The 26,981-nt window shown below is 41.2% G+C and overlaps 2 protein-coding genes across 2 annotated transcripts; one reads left to right on the forward strand and one right to left on the reverse strand.

Annotated features, from left to right (window-relative positions):
• Nucleotides 1-209: 209 nt before the first annotated feature.
• Nucleotides 210-11,562, reverse strand: traip (TRAF-interacting protein). Its single transcript, XM_072665919.1, has 16 exons — nt 11,433-11,562; nt 8,690-8,799; nt 8,548-8,605; nt 8,333-8,419; nt 8,102-8,141; nt 7,534-7,661; nt 7,119-7,213; nt 6,615-6,728; nt 6,148-6,235; nt 5,094-5,183; nt 3,712-3,800; nt 3,219-3,374; nt 3,088-3,127; nt 2,846-2,959; nt 2,459-2,509; nt 210-1,868 (listed from the first exon to the last, which is right to left on the reverse strand). Exons 2-16 carry the CDS (start codon nt 8,785-8,787, stop codon nt 1,752-1,754), a joined length of 1,365 nt encoding a protein of 454 aa, XP_072522020.1. The 5' UTR covers nt 8,788-8,799; nt 11,433-11,562; the 3' UTR covers nt 210-1,751.
• A 1,012-nt stretch (nt 11,563-12,574) lies between these two features.
• Nucleotides 12,575-25,527, forward strand: mon1a (MON1 secretory trafficking family member A). Its single transcript, XM_072666277.1, has 6 exons — nt 12,575-12,635; nt 14,470-14,607; nt 19,067-19,498; nt 20,318-21,083; nt 21,252-21,399; nt 22,153-25,527. The coding sequence occupies exons 2-6, from the start codon at nt 14,478-14,480 to the stop codon at nt 22,291-22,293; spliced, it is 1,617 nt and encodes a 538-aa protein (XP_072522378.1). The 5' UTR covers nt 12,575-12,635; nt 14,470-14,477; the 3' UTR covers nt 22,294-25,527.
• The last annotated feature ends 1,454 nt before the right edge of the window (nt 25,528-26,981 follow it).

Genomic DNA, 26,981 nt, shown 5'->3' on the forward strand with positions numbered 1-26,981 from the left:
GTAAATTCTTTTTTCTATCATCTATCATTTCCATCCTTGTTAGCTACATTAGCCTTGCCTTACATTAGCAAACAGCAGCCTTAGCTGAATACAGAGTCAAATTAATGTAATTCCAGGCCAAAATATTCCGATAAATGATCTGAGGACGACAGTTAATCAAAACGGCAACAAATACAGATATAAAGAAACTACATTTTATTACATCTCAAGCTATAATCAGAAATAAATCAAACTATAAGACAGAAAACACACATCTCACAGAACAGACACATATAAGACAAACTAATTCTGCACGTTGATACAAAAAGGACAAATAAATAGAAAATCTGTACGTATAAAAAACGGTTTTAACAGTGGATCTCAGACACGATTTGGCTTAATGAAAACTACTACACAGGAAACAGCAGAGCGATCAGACTCAGAGTTTCTCAGAGATGTAAGCAGATGTTGTGAGATTACTATTAACAGACTCTCAAACGTACAGAGTGGACATTACAAAACTAACACACACACACAACTATAAAAGATCACTCCAGCATTAGGTCCAACCTCATCTCTTAGACAGTCACTTCCCTGTAAGTAAACCAGTTAGACTCTTATAGAGGTCAACGGGACAGTGCTGCTGTAGCTAAGTACAGAAAAACGTGTTGGATTTGTCAGTGGTAATCAACCAGAATTCAGCCCATATGCTCATAGAAACTGGGTTGGAAATCCTGGAGTGCTCCTTTAACCACCATGAACTGTAATAGCAGCTTGCTTCCACATATGATGAGTAAAGACTGGGCGGGTCTTTGCCCTCTAGTCAGATTCCCTAAAAAACAATCAGAGGAAGTGCAGTTCATGCAGGGTGTCTGTTTCTCGTCATGTATTGTTGTGCCATTTACTGCAGTACTGGTATCATAGAAGGCTGTAATATGCAAAAAAGTGTCCTGACTCAGCCTGAAGGGAGTTCCTGAGGGGGGGTTTGATGGCAAAAGGCAATTTTTATGGTCAAGCCGATCTTGAACAGTGTCACGTTACGGAGCTACTACTGTGTTTAATGCAATAATGCATAAGCACAGGGTCACCATCATGCTAAAACCTTGTATATCCAAAATGCCAACTTTACAGGAGGAAAAAAAAAACTTTTTTTTTTTTACGGAAGTCAATGCAGCAAGTTTTTATTCTATTGTCAATTTGGAGCATTTCTATTGGTCCATTCATCAGGAAATTTGACAATAAGGATGACAAATTCCATATTCACATTCTATGAATTACTGGGCAAAACATGGCAATAATGGAAATACAAGTTTTTTTTGCGACAGCAACGTTACGTTGCACTGTTATAATTGCAATAGACAGAGGCATGCAATGATATGCAAATGCTATTGCATGTGTGGGTTCAAATTACATGTTTTAAGTTAATTCAACAAACCCTCTACAAGATGTTTTTGCACATTTTAGACACAACTTCTAGTTACCTGCTGAATTTAACAGATAGTTCAACATGAAACATGCCATGTCTATATATGCTACATTTTATGTTTTACTTAGCAAACAAGCGCTAATTGTACAGAGCACTGTTCAGAAGTGTGCTCACTGCAGAGAACCTGCTCGCTAATTTACACCCGGAACAGCATGTCATTCTGCCAGGGGTGTCCAAACCTTTGCATACAGCTCAAGTCCCAATACTAGAATTTTGCCCATATTACACAGCCCTAACATGCAGCAACCAACCCCAGCTCCTTCACAGTTCCAGTTGGAATTAAGGGTCACTCCAGGAAGCCATCCAGTGTGGTCAAGCTAGGGGCCAGTTTGTTTGGAGCTGGTCTGGACACCTTCTTCCGTTTGGCCTTCATGACGAGGGGTCTGATCTCAGCCAGGGGAGACTGAGGCACACTGGAGTCAAGAGAAGTTAACGTGATTCATTCATAACAGTTTGTAATAATAGCATTTTAGCAGGCAGTAATAAGGACAGGGGGAGTGTATCAGCTAGAAATAAGAGAGACATCATGTGGTTATTTAAATGCAAATACACTTATATTTTAATGTCAATAAATAGAAAACAAGATCATAAAATATAATGGAAAAGCCATGTTTTTTGTCATATCTCCAGCAATAAATGCATTTTCTAAGATTTAATTCATCCAGGTTGCTGGCGGCATCACATATCTGGACAGAAATTAAAGGACACTTGACCCAAAAATGGTAAAATGGCTAATAGTCTCATTTCTGTCTGTGCCAACTGGTTCTTAGTTCATTTTCAGCAACATTAACACTTGTGAATTAATTTTTCATTTTAATAAATTTTTGAATTAACAGTTAAGATATTGGATAAACGTGATTCCTATTAGAAGTATGTACATTTCACTACTAAGTTTAAGCTGTGCCCTGAAATTACATGAAAGAGTGAATAACATGTATTCATATGCATGTACAATATTAATTCAACCCTCAAAAACAAATATCAGAAGGATACAGGCTGGATGAATTTGGTTCGTCCTCCAAGCCCATCGTAGCCTGTTCTTACCTAATAGACAAGGACAAAGTTAGTTAGAACCGCATAAAAGCAGCCTGTAAAAATACTATACTGTATGCATGTGTTTATTATGATATGAACCCATATTCACCAAATACATGAGTGGTCTCTATCTATCAGGTTTCTTTCAATTACAAATCAATAGAAACCTTTAGAACTTTCTTTTCTAATGTTATATAGAGTTTTAAAGGTAGACACTGACTGCTGACATACAGACTTTTCCATTTTCATGAGAGACTTTCACAATACTGTATGTACTACAGTGTATATATGGTAGAGTACACAGAACTGTGTGTGTGTGTGTGTGTGTGTGAGAAGTAATCTCACAGAGCCAGGTTTGTTGTGTGGGTCGAGCATGCTGCCAAACATCTTCTTCCTAAAGAGCAGCGAGTTGCGGAACATGGGCTCCGTGGAAGCCTCCTCCTCTTTGGTATGAGAGTTCTGAAAGAGTGAACACACACACAAATGCACCTATATCTAGAATTCTGAGATCTAGTACCTATATATCAGAACACAGGAGCAGCTCTGCAGTGTGAGGAACCAGTCTTCTCCCTGTAGCACTAACATACCTTACTCACGAATATGTTTTCACTCTGTTTGGATGAAGATCTGTGGAACAAAACAGGGACAATCAATATACACGTCATCTGTTTATTAAGATTTAATCATTTCATTAATTAAAAGGGGGGAAAACACTCACGGCGCCGGATCCAGGCGCATCTTCTTTGCAGGCACTGCAACTGGCTTTTTCTCCACCTGCTCAGGAGTGCTGATGTCAAAGGTCACGTTAAGGTCGATGTCCTGACCGTCTGTAGGCTGGTGCAGGCGTGGGGGCTTCAGCTCAAGAGGAGCAGGACTAGAAGACGCAGTCAATAAATTATGATTATTCTGTGTACCAATAATTAAAATGAAAAAACAATGTCTATAATTATAATTATTATAACACAATTATATATTAACACAATCATCACAATTTCATTATTTTATTAAGTTTTATTTATATTACCACTTGTGCTTACTGGTTAAAAAATTAGCCTTAACCTTTTATTATTATGAATTATTATTTAATTTCATTCTGTGTTATTCTGTAAAGCACTGTCAGTTATTATTAATAGTTTGTTGTTATTATTAATAGCTTGTAAACGTCTGTATTAATAAAGTCAGATGCAACAGACTTCAGCACCAAAGCTGACCTCTCAAACACGAGTCGGCTGATGGCCTCATTGGTACGGGTGGGCGTGCTCAGGGTCTTCTGCAAAATCTCTACCTTTTTCTTCAGACTCTGCAGACAGATCACAAACGATCCACAATCATTTAAAAAACAAAAGCACAAAAAAAAAAAAAAAAAAAAAAACATAATTCAGTTGCAAGGTTTTTACATCAATTGTAGAAGACTGTAGAACGTTCTTCGGCTATGTAAATGAAACCTGCTATATACTGCAAAAGACCTGAACACAGAACTGCTGTCTAAAATGTTCTACTACCTCAGCAGCTGTTCTTTACATTGTGAGACCATCTCATATAATACAAGGATCCATATGATCCACAATTACCTGGATTAAAACCTCATTACATAATACAGAAAAGCCCACTTAAACGTTTAGACGAGAAGGACTCGGATAGAGCGACTGCTGTTGGACGCAGAATTTAGTTTATGTGGTTTTGGATCTGCTAGTTGTCTTTGCTTCGCTATAAGACAACCCAGAGCAGCTGCTGTTGACGAACTGCTGAGCTACCGACAGTGCTGACGATGAAAACTCGTGTCTGAGAGAGCGAAGTCGAGCGACCAGTGTTGGGAGTAACAGAAAGGTGAAATGAGGGATCAGTGTTTGAACTGAAAGCTAGCTATCCAGCACTAGGCTTAGATAAGTTATCTAAAGGTGCACGTATTTAAATTTTATCTTGCAGGCTAAACAGCGCAGCACCGCCTAGACTGTGTTCTAGCTAACTGATGCTGAAAATACACAGGTTAGAGGATAAAGGCTCATATCTGAGAGCACAGAGTCATGTGAATGATCTTACGAGTTTTTGCGACACATTTAGTAGACGGGTTCATTGAGATTTGCCTGCTTTTAATTTTAATCAAACTCACTTAACTACAGTGGGCTTTTTTTTTAAAGCATGACATCACATCATCAGTGAGCTCTCACAGCGGCCACACCCTGTTGCACATGGAGGGGATGAGCTTATTTGGACATGCAGACACAAATCAGAAGTTTGACACGTCATCATTTTTTAATTATCGTCCACATTGTGAGAGTCAACATTTTTAAATAATGTGGGATAGAGTATTACAGTTATGCCGACCAACCCTCTATTACTACAGAATGTAGATCATCGATGCAATGCCAAAACCTTGTATCTCCATTTTAAAAACTTTACCACGTTTTGAGATAATGTGAAATCTGGCAGTGGTTTCAAAATTCGATGACGAACGGACCAACAGACATGCTCCAAAATTACTTGGAATAAGATCTCTTTACACTGATTGCCAGTAGATTTCATATACAAGGTTTTGCATGATGATATATTTCACATATGTTGTTAATAAATAGATTAAATGTGAATTTCTCACCGTGATTTCTTTGTCTGCATTGGTGAGATCATTCTGAAGAGCCTTCATTTCATCCTTTGTTCTGTTCATCTCTAATGTGGCTTTCTGCAACTGCAGAGCCAAACACATGCACACGCGCGCGCACACACACACACACACACACACACACACACACACACACACACACACACAGTAAATTGACAAGTATTACAGCACAACTAAAACCTGGATGGGATTAGTTTAACATGAGGAGATGGGGTAATGTAATTATTACCAGAGTCTCATAGTAATTTTAGTCCTGTCCAAATGTGCCATGTCAGTCATTTTTAAGGACTGCACACTCCAGTGTCAGTAAATATACTGGCGTCTATTACCTTCTGTAAAACGAGCTGTAAGAATAACCTCAGGTTATCTTAAATCCTGTGTGAGTAAATTATTTTGTGGTTTCCCCCAGTATAGAGGTGCTTGAGGAGTCATTTGGTTCTGTTGTGCATGACACAGATACCAAACCTCAGTTAAATCCAAAAGACAAGCCAAATGACTCCTCTGAGATATGACACTTCTGGCAGCTTTAGGTAAGTCATTGTGTAGTATAGCCTATAGCCTACATACATTATTACGTTATTAACAAGTAGCTACTAATTATTCAAAAATTCTATACTAAAATTCCATTACTTCTATAAGTGGATTATAAAATTGTTAATGTTTTTTTGGAGGTGACTGCAGCATGTCAGTCATTCATGCAGAGACGACTTATTGCATGCAAATTAGTCAGAAATTTCATATGTCAAGTAGCAAAATTACATTAATCCACCTCCCCACGTAAAACTAATTCAGTCCGACTACGGCTTACGCCTAACAGGTGTGTTTTGACAGTAATTAACAGAGCTTGACTGAGATCAGTGTGTTGATAATTAATACTGTGAATTGTAATGTACCAGAACATGTCATTCATGTCTGTAAAAAGCTTTTATGTATATTATAATTGAGTATAAAATCTAAAATAAGTTATAATATATACATTTTAGTGGTAAATGTACATTAAATGTACAGAAGTTGCTGTTCTGGCATGTACCTTATTATTAGAGGAGAACAGTTCTCTTTTCAGCTTCTCACACATGTCACTGGAGGACCTGAGGCTTCCTTTCAGATTGTCGTACTCTCTAAAAGACAAGGGGGGCAGGGAGATAGAGAGAGAGAGCACAAGCATAAAAAAGGGGAAGATGCTACTGTAGCAAAACACTACTGAATCTGAAAGGTCTTTCTAAGTGAAGGGGAAGTTAAGCTGGATGCAAGCCATGAAAGCAACAATCTGAACATTTACTAAGACCAAGAGTGAGCAGAATAATCATGCCTATTGCCTAACTAGCAGCCAGGGGTGCTACAATTGGTGGACAAAATCTGAATAACAGTTGACAGACGGATCAATTCCAGATCCAACCATTAGTTGTTGCCTCCCTCCTGGTAGCTCTCATCACTGGAAAAACATCTGAAATACATCACAGCATCAACAAAGAAGAGGTGAGAAAAGGGTTTTTTTACTTTTTGAGAGAGACGCAGTAAATAGACAGCTGTTCTACAGCAGACTGGCCGACACCCATGTCTGAAATCATGGCCTCCACCTCTGCACGCTGGCCCTGCAGGACAGCATTCAGACTGCAGGACAAAACACACAAACAGAGCATGGTTTAAAATAAACAAATGAATTAAATTAAATACCCCCCCCCCCATTCTGAGTTCTTTTCCCCAATTTAGCAAATCCCAATTCCCACCCTCTAGCTAGGACCCCCCTTTCATACGGTACCACAAGCACTGGGAGGTTGAAAGCTAGCACGTGCTTCCTCAGAGCCATGTGAAGTGCCACATCTGTTCAAATGATTAAACGACACTTCTAGACATGCCCAAAAATATTTCTCTATTTTGGCCAATGTAAATGAATGGGAGCAAGTCAAGTATCCTTGCACTGTGTTAGAAGGATGCTCCTACACCTAGACTCAAACATTGTTGTGTAATTATCAGAGCTTATGGTGCTACACAGTCAGGTACCTCTCGTAGGTTTTCATTTTAACTTTGAGTCTTTTGGCCTCCTCCTTAGCCGCATCGCTCTCCCGCTGCTGGCTCTCCAGATACTGCATCTGCTTCTACACAATTAAATGGATGGAATTAGAATCACTGCACTCATGTTATATTACTGTCATTCCAGCATGTGGAAGATAGGAAAAGGTCGCTGGCATCATGCAGGAAAAGTGTGGATTAAGTGTATAAATTAATAACAAAAGACTGTAAACTGCTCTGGGCGAAAGGGATTCTTCTTCTGGATTCTTTGACCCTACACTCAGAAACACTCAAACAGAAATGGCGATGTGTGCAACAAAACCATATAATCAATATGGTTACTGATATCAATATCAAAATAAATATAAAGTCACACACACACACACACACACACACACACACTTACTCGAAGGGTAGTACAGAGCATTTCTTTCTCTCCTATCTCTCTCCTCACTCTCTCCAGGTCAGCCCTCTGTCTTTCGATCGTCTCCTTCAGACTTTCAGCTGCTTTCTGCTTTTCTCGCCAGCCTCTCTCTGAAACACACACAGACATACACTGATGTATCTCAGCAGTGTGTCTTACCACGACAAGTGTGAACCTCTCTTATAAACCGGATATTCCTGGTTGGTGGAAAATTTCCGGTCAAACGGGGATGCTGAGGTGTTTATACACTCCAGCTGCACTGCTGTGTCTGATCTGCTAATAGTAATACCAGTGCACCTCCATGTCAGTGTCTCTGCAGTGCTGAGCATGACCCACCACCCAAATAATAGATGTTCTGTGGTGGTCAGTCCTGTGGGGTGCTGACTATTGAAGAACAGGGTGAAAGGAGGCTAACAAAAAAGGATGCAGAAAAACATATATATCCTATATGGTAAGAGGAGCTGCTGTAATATTATCATTCCAGACCAATGTTTGTGTGTGTGTGTGTGTACGTGTACAGGGTACAGGGTACAACAGGTGTTTATCTTACCCTTTTCACAAAAAGCTGCTTTCATTCTGTCCAGCTCGTTCTGAAAGATGATTTAAATACATACTGTATCACCAATTAAACACTGATTTATCAAGAATTATTTGTATAGATCTTAGCTGTAAAACGGGCTACAGTTAGACACACTTTTCATAATTTTTACACCGAACAGAAATGAAAGCTATTTTCCCCATATCAGAAATCTGCAAAGCTGACTGTAAGCTTTTGAAATACCTGTAAGCTTTCTGGATCGGCCGGAGAGCCTTCATCTTCTGGTGCGATATCAAAAAACAGCTTATTGATGATGTGTCTCGTGCTGACCTAAAGATTAGAGCGGCATTAAAAACACATATCAGTAGTGATAACAAGGACTGATCCACTACATGACTGCATGAATCTAAACTAGCTAATAAGAAATAAATGAAGCCCTCATGCTGAGAGTCCCTCACCTGTTTCCTGCATTGTGGACAGGTTTTAGTGGGAGCAGACTGGAACCACTGCAGGAGACTTTCACAGAAGAAAAACACAACGGTTCATTATATGATATGTGGACTTGTTTGTTACCTGGTTTTAAGGATGCTGGTTCCTTACCATGCATAGTGGAATGTGTGGCCACAGTGAATCGCAGCCACATCTGTTGTGTGGTCAAAGAAATCCGAGCAGATGGTACAGTAAGCCCGAATGGGCATTGTGGTCAAGATCTGTGGGGGGAAGAAAAAAAAAGTAGGTAGCTAAATACAAACTAGGTGATCACCACACAGCCTCACCCCAACAGTATATCAATCATTCCAGATAACACAGTTCTCACACTGCACCACAGCTCAATGCTGGGGGGCTTTATACCCCTCTAGCCCACGCCTGGCATTAAGCAGCATGGTGTCATACTTGTCTGCTCCAGAGAGTCCTATTATATTGGCAATGCTTCTCTACAAGGCAACTACACAATATATGTGTGTGCGTGTGTGTGTGTGCGCATTTGCAAATCTGTGGCAGCAATGGGTGCAACTTAAAGTATCTGAATGCCTTCATTAGAAGGGGTGTCCATAAACATTTGGACATATAGCACTAGTTTATGATGACAGGACCTACTGCAGCTGCTTCAGCAGGCTTTACTGCGAAATAACGCTCCGTTACACTCATTTATTAGAGAACCTAAAGCCATGAAGACTTTATGCGTGGCTAGGTCTATTACTCAGGAGTCGTAGGAGTAATAGTAGGAGTAGTAGTAGTAGTAGTAGGAGGAGGAGGAGTAATAGTAGTAGGAGGAGGAGGAGTAGGAGTAATAGTAGTAGTAGGAGGAGGAGTAGAAGTAATAGTAGTAGGAGGAGGAGTACGAGTAATAGTAGTAGTAGGAGTACAAGTAATAGTAGTAGTAGTAGTAGTAGTAGTAGGAGGAGTAGGAGTAATAGTAGTAGTAGGAGTAGTAGGAGGAGTAGGAGTAATAGTAGTAGTAGGAGGAGTAGGAGTAATAGTAGTAGTAGGAGTAGTAGGAGTAGTAGTAGTAGGAGTAATAGTAGGAGGAGTAGGAGTAATAGTAGGAGGAGTAGGAGTAGTCGTAGTAAGAGTAGGAGTAATAGTAGGAGTAGTAGGAGGAGGAGTAATAGTAGTAATAGTAAGAGTAGGAGTAATAGTAGGAGGAGTAGTAGTAGGAGGAGTAATAGTAGTAGTAGTAGTAGGAGGAGTAATAGTAGTAGTAATAGTAGGAGTAGTAGTAGGAGGAGTAATAGTAGTAGTAGTAGGAGGAGGAGTAATAGTAGTAGTAAAAGGAGTAGTAGTAGGAGGAGGAGTAATAGTAGTAGTAATAGTAGGAGGAGTAGGAGTAATAGTAGTAGTAGTAGTAGTAGGAGTAGTAGTAGGAGTAATAGTAGTAGTAGGAGTAATAGGAGGAGGAGTAATAGTAGTAGTAGTAGGAGTAATAGTTGTAGTAGGAGGAGGAGGAGGAGTACGAGTAATAGTAGTAGTAGGAGTAGTAGTAGGAGGAGTAGGAGTAGTAGTAGGAGGAGTAGGAGTAATAGTAGGAGGAGTAGGAGTAGTAGTAGTAAGAGTAGGAGTAGTAGTAGGAGTAGTAGGAGGAGTAATAGTAGTAGGAGGAGTAATAGTAGTAGTAGTAGGAGGAGTAATAGTAGTAGTAGTAGGAGGAGTAATAGTAGTAGTAGTAGTAGGAGGAGTAGTAGGAGTAGTAATAGTAGGAGTAGTAGTAGGAGGAGTAATAGTAGTAGTAGTAGGAGGAGGAGTAGTAGTAGTAGTAGGAGGAGTAGTAGGAGTAGTACTAGTAGGAGTAATAGTAGGAGTAGTAGTAGGAGGAGTAATAGTAGGAGTAGTAGGAGGAGTAATAGTAGTAGTAGTAGGAGGAGTAGTAGGAGTAGTAATAGTAGGAGGAGTAATAGTAGTAGTAGTAGGAGTAGTAGTAGTAGTAGGAGGAGTAATAGTAGTAGTAGTAGTAGGAGTAGTAGTAGTAGGAGGAGTAATAGTAGTAGTAGTAGGAGGAGGAGGAGTAGTAGGAGTAGTACTAGTAGGAGTACTAGTAGGAGGAGGAGTAATAGTAGTAATAGTAGGAGGAGGAGTAATAGTAGTAGTAATAGTAGGAGGAGGAGGAGTAATAGTAGTAGTAATACTAGGAGGAGGAGGAGTAGTAGTAGGAGTAATAGTAGTGGTAGGAGGAGTAATAGTAGTAGTAGTAATAGTAGTAGTAGTAGTAGTAATAGTAGTAGTAGTAGGAGTAGTAGTAGTAGGAGTAGTAGTAGTAGGAGTAGGAGTAATAGTAGTAGTAGTAATAGTAGTAGTAGTAGGAGTAGTAGTAGTAGGAGTAGGAGTAATAGTAGTAGTAATACTAGGAGGAGGAGGAGTAGTAGTAGTAATAGTAGGAGGAGGAGGAGTAGTAGTAGTAATAGTAGGAGGAGGAGGAGTAGTAGTAGGAGTAATAGTAGTAGTAGTAGGAGTAATAGTAGTAGTAGTAGTAATAGTAGTAGTAGTAATAGTAGTAGTAGTAGGAGTAGTAGTAGTAGTAATACTAGGAGGAGGAGGAGTAGTAGTAGTAATAGTAGGAGGAGGAGGAGTAGTAGTAGTAATAGTAGGAGGAGGAGGAGTAGTAGTAGTAATAGTAGGAGGAGGAGTAATAGTAGTAGTAGGAGTAGGAGGAGGAGGAGGAGGAGTAGAAGAAGAATCGACACAACCCCGACCTTTAAGCAGTGTGTTGATGAGGGATGGGTGCTGATACCGCAGCTGTGTGCCGTTAGCTGCAGTCTGCTGTAAATCAGCTAGCTAGTGCTAACACACACACACACACACACACACACACACACGTTACAGTGCCGCTAATCAGAATGCTGCTTACCTAAGCTTTGCTGTGTGGCTCGGAGATGCAGTACAAACACGCTTTACTGCAACTACTTCTCCATTTGTGTGGGATGTTGTTGTTGTTGTTGTTGTTTCTTTAGCTGAATCGTTTCCGTACCGCGCTCAGTTCAAACGTACGTACCGGCTCCGCCCCTGCTAATACCTCATCAACCAGCGACTTACCAAGAGCTACAAAATAAAAGTACACACACACACACACACACACACACACACACACACACACACACACACAAAGATAATGTCATTTCAAATGTATTTCAAATGAATGAATGAATTAATATATATATATATATATATATATATATATATATATATATATACATACATTAATATAAAACCCTATATATATATATATATATATATATATATATATATATATATATATATATATATATATATATACCCTTCTTAACACATTGTTCACATATCTTGCATGTCTTAAATTGACCTATAGCTTTCTACTATATATTTATAGGCCCTTTACCCTCTCTGCTCCCCGGGCGCTGGAGTTGGCTGCCCACCGCTCTGGGTGTGTGTGTGTACTCACGGCCCCTAACACATGTGTGTGTGTGAGTGTGTGTTCACTACCAGATGGGTTAAATGCGGAGGACACATTTCGCTGTACAGTGTACACAGTGACAAATACGAGTACCTTCACCTTTACCTTTTATTGTATAATTCTATAAAGCGGACTGTATTCAGAATATTGCTAGCTGGTGATTAACATCATTCCTAACATATTGTGGCCATTCATGTTTCAAAATATTAAAATGTTTTTTTTTTATCTTAAAATGTTGCTTTAAGCTACACACAAGAATGTATTTCAATATGTTTTATTGAATGCTTAAAAATTTTGGAAACACCAGACAAAGTTCGTAAATTACAAATAATACAAGTACAAAAACTGTAATACCATGATATGTTATCAATGTAATACTAATATATATTTATTATCAATAAATACAGTACTTTATTGATAATCTGCCATCAATGACAGTTTGCTCGCTTATTCCCTGCAGAGGGCACAAGGGGTCATTTTAGCACGTTCCCAGAGGTGGAGGTGGGGAAATTTCCTTAAAAACTCAATTTCCCAGGATGCACAGCGACGCCCACTCTGCCGAGATGACCTCTGTGACAGATCTGTGAGTTGCTGTTCTGAAATGAAGCTGGATTCGGACAGGTAGGAAATCGCCTCACTGTGACCGCTTTTCTGGTGGAATATGGATGGAAAGTGTAGTTTATTTGTGTTAAAGTAGATATAACGCGCCGCTGAGCTCAGATCGCTGCTTAGTTCGCTAACTAGCTTAGCATAGAGCGCAGATCACAGGTTGTAGAGGAGGGCTTCATCGAGTCTGAGCTCCTTTACACAGAGGACTACACACCTGACACTGACTGCAGCACTTTTACACTGGTAGAAGTAAGTCTGACAGTCTGAAGTTGGGGTAGTGACCACTGGACGTGTGTGTGTGTGTGTGTGTGTGTGTGTGTGTGTGAGAGAGTGTGAGTGAGTGGAGTAGGCAGTTTGACCCTTAATGATAAAGTCAACACAATATTGACCTGTGCTGATCTGTAGCAAAACAAGATCTTACAGCTTTTACAAAGATGTGCTTTGCCCTTTTCCCTTAGGTCCACCTGTGTGTGTGTGTGTGTGTGTGTGTGTGTGTGTGTGTGTGTGTGTGTGTTGGTTCAAGCCTCAACAGTCATAATGCAGTTATAGATGATCCATATTCAGCACTGTGCAGAAGTTAACTTCTCTCAGCAGTAAGAGAGCTTTACTGTAGAAAACCCAGCTCACACTACAGCTGATGCTGCTAAACATAAATACAGTAAAAAGAAAGGAGTTGTAGATCTTGGGAGCAAGTCTGAAGAACAAAGCTTGGCTCCAGATTTCTTCAGGACGCCCCTCAGCCAGCGCAGCATGGATGAGTTCAATTCCATCAGCAGCAGCTCACCTGATTTACCATCATTAAGCACTGATTTACTAAACCAGGTGTTGGATTATGACTAGAAATAATACTAGACTCCAATGAGGAGAGCTTTGGAGATGTTTAAATGAGCACAGTGATGTAAAATCACAATTTTCTGTATGAATGCTATAAGTGTTTACTCTAATAAAGGAGTCAACCCAAAATATATAATATACTAAATCATTTTATCTGCAAACATTTTCACTGATACTCTCCTTGTAGCGTTTGGATAAAACAAGCGATTAGTCAAACAAAAGCCATGTTATGTTGAGGAATTCCACTTTAGCTTTTCCAAACCTGGCTGTTGCGCCCCATACTGGTTAAAAATTCAGTTCCGCCTCGCCTGTAACTTCACCTCAAGTCGGTATTAGGCAGAGGTCTAAACCTTGACGCTTCCATTACGAAGCAGAAACGCCTCTGACTGGCTCTGTTTTACCCAGCTCTGCCTCTGCATGCTTCTTATTGACCCACTTACTAAGTCTAAGTAAAACAGAGAGTTTCAGTGAGTTTTATAAAGGTTCAGATATTATGGTCTGTTTTCATGTTCCACTGTGAAATAGCTCCCCACTGCTTTATTTATCTTCTAAGAACGACCATACTGCTGCTGGCCAGGCAACAGTGTCTGTTAATGGTGCTCTGAGGACACCAGATGGCGCTCTGAACACCGTGGGTTAAAACAAAGACCCGGAACTGGATTATGATTAAAATAGCCCATACCAGATCCATTAAAATATGCATAGTTTGGCCCCAATCCTGATTGGGACATCCCGACATCCCGATTTTTTCACAATGGCTAATATTTGGCCTGCTACAAAGAAATGTTACCAGGGGAAAGACTGTAAAAAGTACCCAGCACCAGAAAAATGACCCAACAAACTGAATCCATGCTTGGATAGAAAACCCTACAGTTGTAAAGTGTAGCTTGGCATCTTAAATAAAATATTTCATATTTCTCATTGTGTGATTGTTTTAAAGTATTATAGGATACTGGACAGTTCTGTGCACACTGAGGCTTCACCTCTTTCTCTCTTTTCCCCCTGGGGTCAGTTGCTAGGATGGCGGCAGATGTCCACAACAAAGGAGTGACCTGGGACGCTCCAAATGGCAGCCTGGTACCCGTGGACCGTCTTCGCAGTGACCGCTCAGACAGTCCGACTCCAGGGCTGGTTCAAGGGACAGAGCCAGGTGAGTTGCCATGTTATGAGCACACAGCATTCAGTTCAACTTTATCATTATACTGTGCAGTGCAACTAACAATCACTGAAGGGTGCAGAAATAGATAGGGGAACTGTTCTATAAATTAGCATTAAAAACATAATTCATAATAAAAAAATAACTAAAGTAGTAAATCAGTGCATATAATATTTTTTTCTTTATTTATTATAGTCATTTTCACACTTACTTTTTTTTTACACAATGTGAATCTGGCAGTTGTTCTTTTACATTCTGTCAAACTTTTCATGATAATTGGACCAATAGAAACGTTCCATCCAGCCAGCCATGCCATTTTGCTTAGCAATTTAACCCACCCCTTCATAGCCCTTCCCTCAGCCCTAGCAATGCTCCAGACACTAGGACTACAAGGGTAAAGACTTAACACGTCTCCTCCCATACATGTAAAGCCAGCCTTTGCCTCCTGTCAAAAAGACGCAGATTCAGCGTTGTCGGGCAGTCCACACGCTCGGACGAAAGTGTCTGGTCCCCAGCTCCACCAAGACAAGGCAACCATGTTCATCACACTTTAACCAGTCCGTTCAACACACACATACATACACACTAGTGATGAAATAAACACAGTGAGTGTTTGACCAGAGCGGTGGGCAGCCACTGCTGCAGTGCCTGCGGAACAGTGAGGGTGAGGGGCCTTGCTCAAGGGCCCAACAGTGGCAGCTTGCTGAGCACAGGTATCAAACCCACAATCCCGTCATTAATAGCCCGGAGCTCTAACCGCTGAGCCACCACCCAACAGACCAGCTGACAGACGCCTGTGCACGCCGCTGATGCATTGCTCGGGTTCAAACTCACAACCTCTGGAGACTGCAAGCCCTGAACATGCAAGGGGGGGAGGGGTTAACTTCAGTACACAAATCAAGACTAAATATATCACATTGGTTGTGGTCCGTTAGTAACCTCAGAATACGCTGTTTTGCATTATTATCAGATCACGCTTGCTGCTTGTAGTCAAGCTTGACCTGCGTTCTCCAGCTGCGATTCCTGATTCCTTTAGAGTGACTTGCATGTTCAGAAAAGCAGCAGATGTTTATGAGGTGTTGGAACATGAGACTCTGATCTTCAGAGCTCAGTTTCTTTTTCTCTCCTACTTTCCTCATTCCAGACTACACCCTGTGCAGCAATATCCGGAGTGTGTTTCCTCTGTCCTAACATAGTGACTCATACAGGGCAGGATGGGTGAATGATTAGTTGTGCGGTGGTTTGTTTCAGTCTGCAGGTGTTGCTTTACTGAAGGTGGGGCTTCGCTCACTCATGCACTTTCTTTAAGTGGTAATGATTAATGTGAAATAAGTGCATCCGATTAAGGCAGGGTGTGTAAAGAAAGGTCGATAGACGCTGACCACCAAGTTGTTTTACTCTAAGCTGCAGGAATGAAAGACGTTGCCAGTCTTAAAAATCCTATATTTTCATCATGAAGCTAGATGACTTCTTGTCCTTATTAGAGCTGCTATTAAAAACATTACAAGCTCTCTGGACAAAATGTTCTTCTTGAACGTTTAAGGGGGTAGTAACGACAGGCTTCTGCAGATGGCGTTGCACGAGAATGATCAGGCTATAAATACCTGCAGGGTGTGTGACAGGATTCGGAGATTGAGAAGAGTTGGTGCAGTGCAGTGAGAGACTCGTTGGATGTGTGGAAAATGGGTCACAAAGCAGATGTTGATGATTGGCAAAAAGGAGTAATTGCATTTGGGCATGCCAAAGACAATAGTGTAAAAGAAGTAGCTGAATCTGCAGGTGTATCGAAGCGTACGGTCAAACGGGTCTACCAGCAGTGGCAGACATCCCAGACTACAGGAAATTCAAAACATTTCATATAAAAATATTATTTTTAGTTTAGATTGAAGGAAGGAATTTTAAGGAAATTGCAAAATGTATGTGGGGGGGGGGGGGGGGGGATACACTTTTAATGCATGTAGCAGCTTCCAAAAATATAACACATACAAAAAAATATTTATTTGTAAATGTTTAGTTCAATATAAAAGCTGTAAAAGAATACAAATAAAACAAAAATCATCAGAGATCATTTCAAAACCTGATCAAAGTACATTTGTCAGATAATACTAAATTCCGTTAGCATCCCTATGGAATTTTATCTAAGCTAATGCTGGTGCATATGAACTTTTTTCTGGCTGTTCTAGATTAAACAAGTACCTCTGGAGCTTGTTAAAGATGCTGCTATTTTTTTTATTTGAAGCTTCTAACAGACATTAGCATCTATGGAAATGTGTCTGTAGCACTTTTACTGTGTTTCATTCAGTAAAGAGTTCTGGCACAGAGCCAGTGACATATCTAGAACCCCCAGAAGGTTAGAGTGATGCCTTTGTCTCCATTATAAAGTGGCTGTTTGATTTGTTAGTCTCTAGTTATGTTGTAGGTTCATCTGAAATGTAAGGCCTTCAGTCCAGCTCCTGAAAGCTTGACCAATTGGGGAGCTCACAGGGCTAAATCTGCCTAGATACCGTACACAAAAATATGATAATCCTGATTGGACAGCTTTATATAGGGCTTTACAGTTTCTATGGTTTAATAGTGAAATAATAGCATTGCTACATTACATGAACTAAAAAAAAAAAAAAAAAAGCTGGTAAATAATTTTCCCTGAAATCATTAGGCCACCAGAGACGGTCCACTGCTGTTATCAGGCTGATTGAATATGGACTTGTTAGTGGAGATGAAACGGCTGCTTTTCGTGTAACTGCCAAACCACAGAACAGTGGACTGACCCAGATAGCGCAGTACTCAAGAACTCAGGAACTGGCTGACTGGCTCTTCCAGGGAAAACCCTACTGGGGTTAAGTGACCATAATATGCAACTTCTCCTCAACCTTCTAGTTCATTTTCACTTCAGTTTTGTGTCCCAGATCTGGTGAGAGTGTGGAACAGCAGACGTTGGCTTTAAACGTTTTGGTTCTGATATGAAAACTTGCATGAACTTCCTGAAACGCTTCAGGCAGCTGGTTTTGAAAGTGACTGCTGTGGTCTGTTACGGTTCAGTAAGAAGAAGTGAGACAGTCTACACCAATATGAAAAAAAGAAAAGGGTGAAATATGGCTTTAGTTGCTTTTCTCTGACCGTGATTGTCTTCACTGGACAGAAACTTATGAAAGGTTTAATGTTCATGTTGTTTTAAACTTTAAAGGAACAATTCTTATCAGCAGAGGTTGTTTATATGGCTGTTCAAGTTGTGACAGGCTTTATTTTCCAGACATTCGACCAGGTAATCCTGCAGGTAATTCTGCTGAACACCTCTTAAAAGAAATGGCGGCTTTGGGTTAAAGCGCAATTATATTTGTATCCTATTTTATCTTGTTAATCTTTTTTTTTATTCTTATTTCTCTGCCAAATGTTTGCTGCATGACTTTTCCAGCAGTTAAGCAAGATATACACCTTTACAACTGCCCATTTTGCTCTGTTTGTGTGATTTGAGCTTGTATACAGTTGGTTTAATTCCGCACACTATCATTTTTCACTTGGAAATGAATGAGGTGCAAAAGATTGCATGCCTTAATGTCACGATGATGCAAATACACCAGTAACACCCAACCAACCACATGCAAATACGATAGCTACCACCCGAGACACCGTAGCAAACACCTACCAAACCAATGCAACCACTTAGCCTAGCAAAACCATAGCAAGCACCTGGAATATCAGAACAACTACAGAGCAACCACTTAGCAACCCCATAGCAACGCAAAGACAAAGACAAACATATTCACCATTTGTTTTAAACACAGATGGAAATTTGCCTCCACCTTTTACCCATCTGTGCAGTAAACACGCAAACACAGTGGAGTGCTCAGTGGGCAGCTTTGCTCAGGATTGAGGGCCTTGCTCAAGGCCCAACAGTGGCAAGCCCAGGTATCGAACCCACAACCCTGACCTCAATAGCACAGTGCTCTAACCGCTGAGCCACCACTGCCCCATCTTGGGTCGCCATATCAAACATCTAGCAAAACCACTTCACAACTATCTTACAACTCCATTGCAACAACCTGGTACACCATAGTGACCACCTAGCAAGTTAGCAGGTCTATTAGAGATTGCGGAACTCCTCCACACAGAGTGTGTGGTGATTTAGGGGTGTTAGCACCATGCTAATGGATGTAAGTATGCCTCCATTAATTTTAAGATAGATAGATTGCTGACAAAGATGTGCAAATGCACACTCTTGTCTACAGCTTGTCTAGTCCCTGTACAGCTGTATTGCCTGTAGGACTCTTTGGAGCAGAAAAACATGAACCTGTTGACACCATACCTAATGTCATGCATGAGCTAGAGGGGTATAAAGCCCCCCAGCACCGAGCTGTGGAGCAGTGGAACTGTGTTCTCTGGTATGATGGTTGGTGCTGCATCCAGTACTTTTGGAGACTTTGCCAGTTGAAAGTTTGTGTTTGTGTGTCCTCAGGTGCAGGTCAGGAGCACGCCATGTTCGTCCACGCTCAGTCTTTTGAAGACCTGACCGCCGACAGTGAGAGTAACCCGGACTCTGAGCTAACGGAGGGTAGCCAGTCTGCTCTGGGGGAGTCACAAGAAGTAGCAGAGAAGGAGGAGGAAGAGGAGCAAAAAGAAGGTGCAGACCATGCAGAGGTGCAGAAAGGGCAGGAGGAGGGGGAAAAGCAGCAGGAGGTGCAGAGTGGCGTGCGTCTGAAGGAGGAGGACGTCACCAGTGAAGCTTGGCGAAGACACAGGAAGCACGTATTTGTCCTGAGTGAGGCAGGAAAGCCGATCTACACTCGCTACGGCACTGAGGAGGCCCTGTCCACCACCATGGGGGTCATGATGGCCCTTGTCTCCTTCGTGGAGGCAGAGAAGAACATCATCCGGGCCATTCATGCAGGTGATCTGCTGACTTTCATTGGCTAGTATTGATTTTATTATTGATTGTTTTGGTGTTATGATGCTTCATACATATTTAAAGTGATGCATTTTAGTGAACTGGCTATGATATCAGGACTCACCAGTTGGAATAAGGGCTGGGATATAGCACATAAAAAGCTGTGTAATGCCCTTATTTAACCCCTTTCTGGTACCCTCACTGACCCTGGTGGGCATCCATATGTGGGGCCAAAGTGAAACCCCAGTATAAAACTTTATGGTTCCCAGTTGAGCAACCCATACAGGCCCCATGTGACATGTTAGCTGGGCTGTAGATGTTTATGAGTCTGGGAACTGATTTAAAACTCTCATAACAGTTAGGAATCAGCCAAGGAGACCAGAAGATCTCCAAAAAACCTTAAATGTCATCATGGGACCTTCAGGGAGCTCTTGGCACAGATTATGTTAAAGTACAACATCTGCCCTTAGAAAAAGACTGAACATATCTGATTTGTGCGGGAGGTGTGCAGGGAGGAAACCCTTACTGTGGAGCTGTGGAGCAGTGGAACTGTGCTCTCTGGAATGATGGTGCTCCTTCCAGTATAGTTAAGGATGAGGTGGCGTGGTGATCATCCAACATCCTAACTTTACTAACACTTTTGTTGATGCATGTAGTAGAAAGCTTTCCATGGACAGTACAGTTACTCCAGAAAAAGAAGCTATTAGTGAGGTGTCCCAATACTTTTGTCTATACACTGTATATTTGATGTAATGTGAAAATGCAATGTCACCTTTTCAAATGGCCAAACTACTTCTGTAATCACCTGTTCTGGTCCTCTAGATGGCTGTCGAGTGGTATTCCTCCACAAGAGCCCATTGGTCCTGGTGGGCGTGTCTCGGTCAAGCCAGTCGGACCGCGAGCTGTCCCGTGAGCTTCAGTATGTCTACTATCAAATTGTCAGTCTGCTGACGCTGACGCAGCTCAATCACGTCTTCCAGCACAAGCAGAACTATGACCTGCGGCGACTGCTGGCCGGCTCCGAGCACCTGACCGACAGCCTGCTGCGTTTGCTGGACCGCGACCCAGGGCTACTGCTGAACGCCGTCATGAGCCTCCCTCTGGCCAGCTCAGCCCGGGATGTGGTCTCCACCAGCCTTCAGGCAGCTAAGGCCAAGAGCCTGGTCTTTTCCATCCTGCTGGCCGGGAATCGCCTGGTCACTCTGGTCAGGAAGAAAGACCAGTACCTCCACCACATGGACCTGCATTTGCTCTTCAACCTGGTCGGCTCGTCCTCGTCCTTTAGGGAAGGAGAAGGCTGGACGCCCATCTGCCTCCCCAAGTTTAACACGGCTGGCTTTTTCCACGCCCACATCTCCTATCTGGAGCCCAAGTCTGACCTCTGTCTGATCTTGGTGTCCACGGATCGGGAGGATTTCTTTAACCTGTCTGATTGCAAGCGCCGCTTTCTGGAGAGGCTGCGCCGGCGCAGTGCCTATCAGGCCTTGCAGGAGGCCTTGCGCACCCCCACATACCCTGTTTCACAAGTGGGCATCCCTGAGCTCTGGCACTTTGTGTATAAGTCCAAAAGTTCGGGGCTTTACACCAGGTGAGAGTTCAAGTAGCATTCTAATACACCACTTTACACTTTACAAAACTAACAAAAGTTTTTCTGTTAAGAATAATGTAAAGTTTTAATAATGTTTTTTATTTATGTTTATATTTTTTGTTTATTAGATCCAGTTTTTTTTAATTGTTGTTTTTTTTTCCTGAATAGCCCAGAGCTGCCTGTGCCATACCAAAGGGAGGAGGAGCATGAGAGGCTGATAGGACTGTACCGTTACCTCCATGGCTGCCTGCACCACCCAACCCGGCCCCTCCGCTCAGTGTACCGCTGTGGAGACACAGAAAACCTGTTTGCCTGGGTAAGCACAAGGACCTCAGAGGGACCCTTCAACTGCAACTGCTTATTATGAAGTTATTAATCAGAAGAGTTGTTATTGACTATTATACAATCATTATTTATAAATTACTTCGCACTGAACTAAGAACGATATTTTCAATGAATTAGTCAGTTTCTAATATGAATTATTTTGTAACAAATTTGAATTATTCATTATCAGCTATAATGTATTCAGTAGCTTCTATAAATTATTTTTAGAATTTGCTATAAATTACTCAGCATCAATTATAGAGCTTTCATAATTCAGTATCTAGTATGAATTATTTAGCAACTAATATATATATATATATATATATATATATATATATATATATATATATATATATATATATATATATTATGAATTGTTCACTAACTAATATGAAATATTCAGAATTTGCTATAAGATACTCAGTATCCACTATGAATAATTTGGTATTTACTATGAATTCTTTATCCGCTATGAATTATTCAGTATCTAGGATTAATTATTTAGCAACTATTATGAAATGTTTAGTTTCTACAATGATATAACCAGTATATACTATGACCTATTCAATAGCCACTATGGATTATGTAGTAACTACTATGAATTATTTAGTATCATTTATGTTTATGTTCATATTTGATGCCTGTTCTTAGTCTACTCACACTGAATTTAGTCAAATAATTGTTGTTGTTGATGTTTGCTTAATTCTGGGATTTTCTTCTCTGATCTTCTCTACTGATCCTGCAGGCCACCAGCGGCTTTGAGCTCTACCTCTGTTTCAGCCCTCTGGGTACGAAAGCACTGGCCATGTCCGCCGTCAACAAACTGCTGAAGTGGATCAGGAAAGAGGAGGATCGCCTGTTCATTCTAAACCCAGTAACATACTGACCCTGCACTGGACACTCTACATCTGGACCAGGAACGACCACAGGAAGATGTCCTGATCAAGCCCAAAACCCTAACCCACTGAAACTGTGCTAGACCCACTTACCGGCCCGTCTGGACCAGCACGACCAGCAGAAACTTCACCAGGCTTTTCTTAACCTGTTCACACTGGACGCACAGTTTCGCACCGGAGGGGCTGAGATCAACTGTAGGAGGTTTGGCTGAATTGTCTGAACCCCAAATGTTTGAGCACAAACACTAACAAATGTTTTTAAAGGGGCTACATATAATATCCTCTCTAAACCTCATAGCTGCATGACACCATTTGAAAGGAGGAGGTTGGGTTTACAATGTGTGAGCATTGCAGAATAAATGGACCAATAGAAATGCTCTGAAATTAATCTGAATTCATGTCTCAAAATTAATGTACTCGAATGAAATCTGCTCAACTAGCTTTTCTTCTAAAATGAAGAGTATAAATAGCAAATGTGCTTACTTTGCTCCAGTAACAGTCTCTACTATTCTAGAGAACACAGTTCCACTGCTCCACAGCTCAATGCTGGGGGGTATTTATACCCCTCTATCCCACACTCGGCATTGGGCAGGGTGACCTGAGCTAAAGACCTCATATCTGCTCAAAAGCATCTATTTAATGCTTTTCAGTAGAGATTAGAGAAGCGGCGTGTACAGTTAAATGCCTGTGTCCTTTGGCTTGGCAGATGTTTTCCGGGGGTGGTCTTAAACCTTTTATCATCATCATCTTTAGATGCTATTCAAAATCTTTACTTGTAGCTCCTTTAAGACACTTTACCATCTTTTTCAAGCATGTACCTGGCTCTATAACGTATGGTCACCTACTTGGAGCTTAGTACCAGTATGAAGGCAACTGTACTGCCAGCAGGTACAGTTTAATTTACTGTTTTTACTGTTTTGAGAGCTATGTAGCCTGTTTTCTGAAATACCAGGGAGATGTTTAAGCCCCCCTACGCTTAAGCCAGCTATCATCTAGCACACACAGTGAATGTATAGTATTACAGCATTTTCAGCAATCAGGAAGTTTTATAGGATATTGGTCACCATCCATTGTGGCTAATGGCACATCAGTGAAATGGGGAAATTGTATAATACAATCAAAGGTGGGGCCTTGTAGCCAATCTGCCCTGAGAACACCACCGATGATGAGCTGTATAGCCAAAAACCTCCATTTCCAACATCTACTGATTGTGGCTTTAATGGTTATTCACAGCAAAACATGCCCTGCTGCATGAAGATAGCTAAACCCAATAACTAGGCTTTGCCTTTTTGTTCTTTTGAAGTGTCTTAGACCTGCCACTGTTTTGACCTAATGTAACATATCAGAAAATTAATAATAAATATTACTAATAACGTCTTATATTAACTGAGCCACGGTTGTAGAGCAACGTTTATAGATTCAGGAAGGTGAAATTCAGCTGAGATTACATTCTAAGTCTCACGAGGTGAATTCCAGGCCTCATTTCTCAATTCTCATTTTGGTTTTGATAGCAAAGTTAGGGATGGTGCTAGCAAAGATGCACGTTCAGCAACAACAGCTTTGGTGAGGTCGGGATGTTGGATAATCACCAGCTGTGGTGATCATCACTTTCTCAACCATTAAATAGTGGTACGCAAGTTTAGGTTCCACTAGAGTGCAATTTCTGAGCCTTGGCCATACACATTTCTGTGTTTACCCTCAACAAACAGGCCTGATTTAGCTAGCTAGCTAATCACACAGTTAGCCAGCCAAAGGATAGAGTGTTGAACTAGGGATCAACTCTAAGATAAGCTGGACAACATTGGAGTACACCATGTGTGCAGTTAGGTTTAGGAAAAGCTCAAATTTACACAAACCTTTGCTAGGTTATGAAGCCAGTGTAGCTAATTAAGCAAGCTAGTGCTACATGGTTTAGCTGCACTAGCCTTGTAGTGCTAGCTCCAGTGCAAAGCTAAATAAGCAAATGTCGCTTACCAAAACTGGCTTGGCTTGACTATATTTGGGATAAGGACTGCAGACCTCACACTGTTGTTGGAACCGCGATGATAAATTTCATGATTAAATAGCGTTTCCTCAGAAATACGTTGAGTTTGTTATTACAGGAAGGCTAGCGCTAGCTAGCATACCTCCACAGAGATCACACTAGGCCTTTCTTCCTCTCTGTCTTTCTTTGCATTTCATCTTTTGGTTCGATGCACATAATGTCTTATTCGTAGCTATACTGTAAAACTAATCCTTCTGAGAAATATATGTTTAATTTCTGTTGTATTTGATTAGTGATGGAGGCTAATTCGCTAATTCTCATTCTCGCTCTGTTTGCTGTATTTTAACTGAAGTCTTGTTGTAGATTTAATAAAAGTTAGTGGTTCCTACAACCAGTCTCAGGGGACCGAGTACTGCATAGTTTTGATGGTGTCGGGGCTCTAAAGGTTGGCATGAGTGGCTCATAAAAAGCTTCCGTTGCAGTATAAGCTTTGCAGTACAGTAAAGGTTCTCCAGAATTGGAGCCGAGAACTAATGACTCTAACCATTGACCTATTGACCTTGTGGATGGTTTGTTTGTCTTTTTTTTTTAACATTCCTTAGAGGTGTTGGACTTGTCCGTCTTCTCTCTGACAAAACGAATCCAAACTCCTGTCTTTGACTAAGGAACATGTTCTATGTCGATGTTTTGTACATAATTGTCCTCAAGCTCTGCCTTTTTAAAGTGATTGGCAATAAATCAAGTATACACCCTTACACCAATAGTGGTTCATCAGCTAAGACACTTTTTCTACCGCTAATTGGGCTGCAAAGCTAATGTAGCTGATAAGTTAATACCCCACCAATTAGCATGGTGCTAACTTCATGCCTAGATCATCAAACGCTTGCCTTGAACCGTTTTGACCCATGTTGTTGTACCATGACAAAGGTCCTGGCTGATGAATTACATGTAAGGAAGGACATCCAGTATTTGTGCAAATTAGTTTTTTTCATGGAACTATCACTTTAATATCATGCTTAAAACACACATTCCACGCAATGAAGGGTTGTAGAGATTTCGCTGTGCCCTAGGCTCTGTCTGTCTACAGTCTTGACTTTCGTATCATAGGACGATCCGTATGACGGAGCTGGAAAACAGAAGGATGAGCAGTGAATCCTCTTGTATGACTGACTGATATTAAATCTTGTAATGATGTATAATATAAATTAACATATATTCAATAAAAGCCTATTTAAATATACAGTGTTGTCTGTAAATCAGTTCCTCACCAAGCAGCCATTACTTTACAACCGCTGATGTGAACTGAAGGAAAGTGTATACCATTGATCTGCTTCCAGCGGCACCTGTTATGGGGTGGATATATTAGGCAGCAAGTGAACAGTCAGTTCTCAGAGGTGATGGCGGTGCTGAATCTGATCCACTTTGACAAAACCCAAATGTATAATGACAAAACATCAGGCAGGTCTTGTGAGGTGTGCCCAGTATGCATTGGTCAGTACTTACCCAAAGTGCTACAAAAAGGAGAACCGGTGAACCGGCGACAGGACCATGGACAGCTAGGACTCATTGATGCAATCCATGCCTTAAATGGTTAGATTTGTTGTGGTGGCACAAGGGGGACCTACTCAAAATTAGGCACAAATATTGGTACAAATGGGCAAGCATCAAGCAAGATGATCTGATCTGATCCACTGTGACAGGAACCAAACCGTGATGTTCTAGATGTCTGGATCAGAAATGTCCAGGATGTCCAGGACATCCGGCAGGCATTGTGAGATGTTTCCAGTATGCAGTGGTTAGTGCCTTCAGAGAAGGACAACCAGTGAACCAGCGACACTGTCATGGGTGTCCAAGACTCACTGATGTGGAGGCCCCACAGATCTAAGTTACAGGACTTAAAGTATCTGCTACTAGCATTAATCTTGGCGCCGGACACAAGAAGACACCTTCAGAGGTGTTGTGGGTCCATGCCTTTTAAGCAGGTGGTTTTAAGGGTATGAATATACATTTTCAAGGTTGTGCACATGCACATGAAAACCTGCGGGGTGCGCTCTAAGTGCACAGATGCACTTTTTTTTTTGTATAATTCTGAATCACTCTCTAGGGGTGGAGTTCATGCAGATTCTGCTCCACTCTGGACTTTGAGCACTCACTTCAACACTGCCCAGTGATACCAGCCTTAAGGAATCCTAACAGTCTGTTGTTAAACAACAGGATATCTGAGCTAGTGGATATCTGCTTGTGTCCATGAAGAGGCTCGGGGAGAGTCTGGAGATGTGAAGAAGAACAGTGAGTAGAGGGGGAAAAAAAAGAACTCTACATAGTGTTCACCTCAGCCAGGTAAGACACTCCTGCTAAATCTGTCCCCATCACAACACTTCTTCTTCCATCTCACTTGTTGATGCTGTACAGTTTATGAAAACAGCATTTTGAACAAATTTGAGGAGCTTTTTGAGTCTGAAGCTTGCATGGCGGCCTATGCTACCGAAATCTCCGGTCTCAGTAGAAGCTGGTTAGATGCTCAGACTGTTGATAAACAGTGAGTTCCTTTGTGTCTAGTAAGAAATCCAGCTTTTCTAATCACATATCAAGGTTTTTGCCAGCTGTTCCAGATAAAGCAGAGTCTTAGACTGTAGTCTTTGGTCTTTGTGAAACACCAGACCCAGTCTGAACATCTTCATGAAGTTCTCTGGA

Source organism: Salminus brasiliensis, chromosome 21, assembly GCF_030463535.1.
Source record: "Salminus brasiliensis chromosome 21, fSalBra1.hap2, whole genome shotgun sequence".
Lineage (NCBI taxonomy): Eukaryota > Metazoa > Chordata > Actinopteri > Characiformes > Bryconidae > Salminus > Salminus brasiliensis.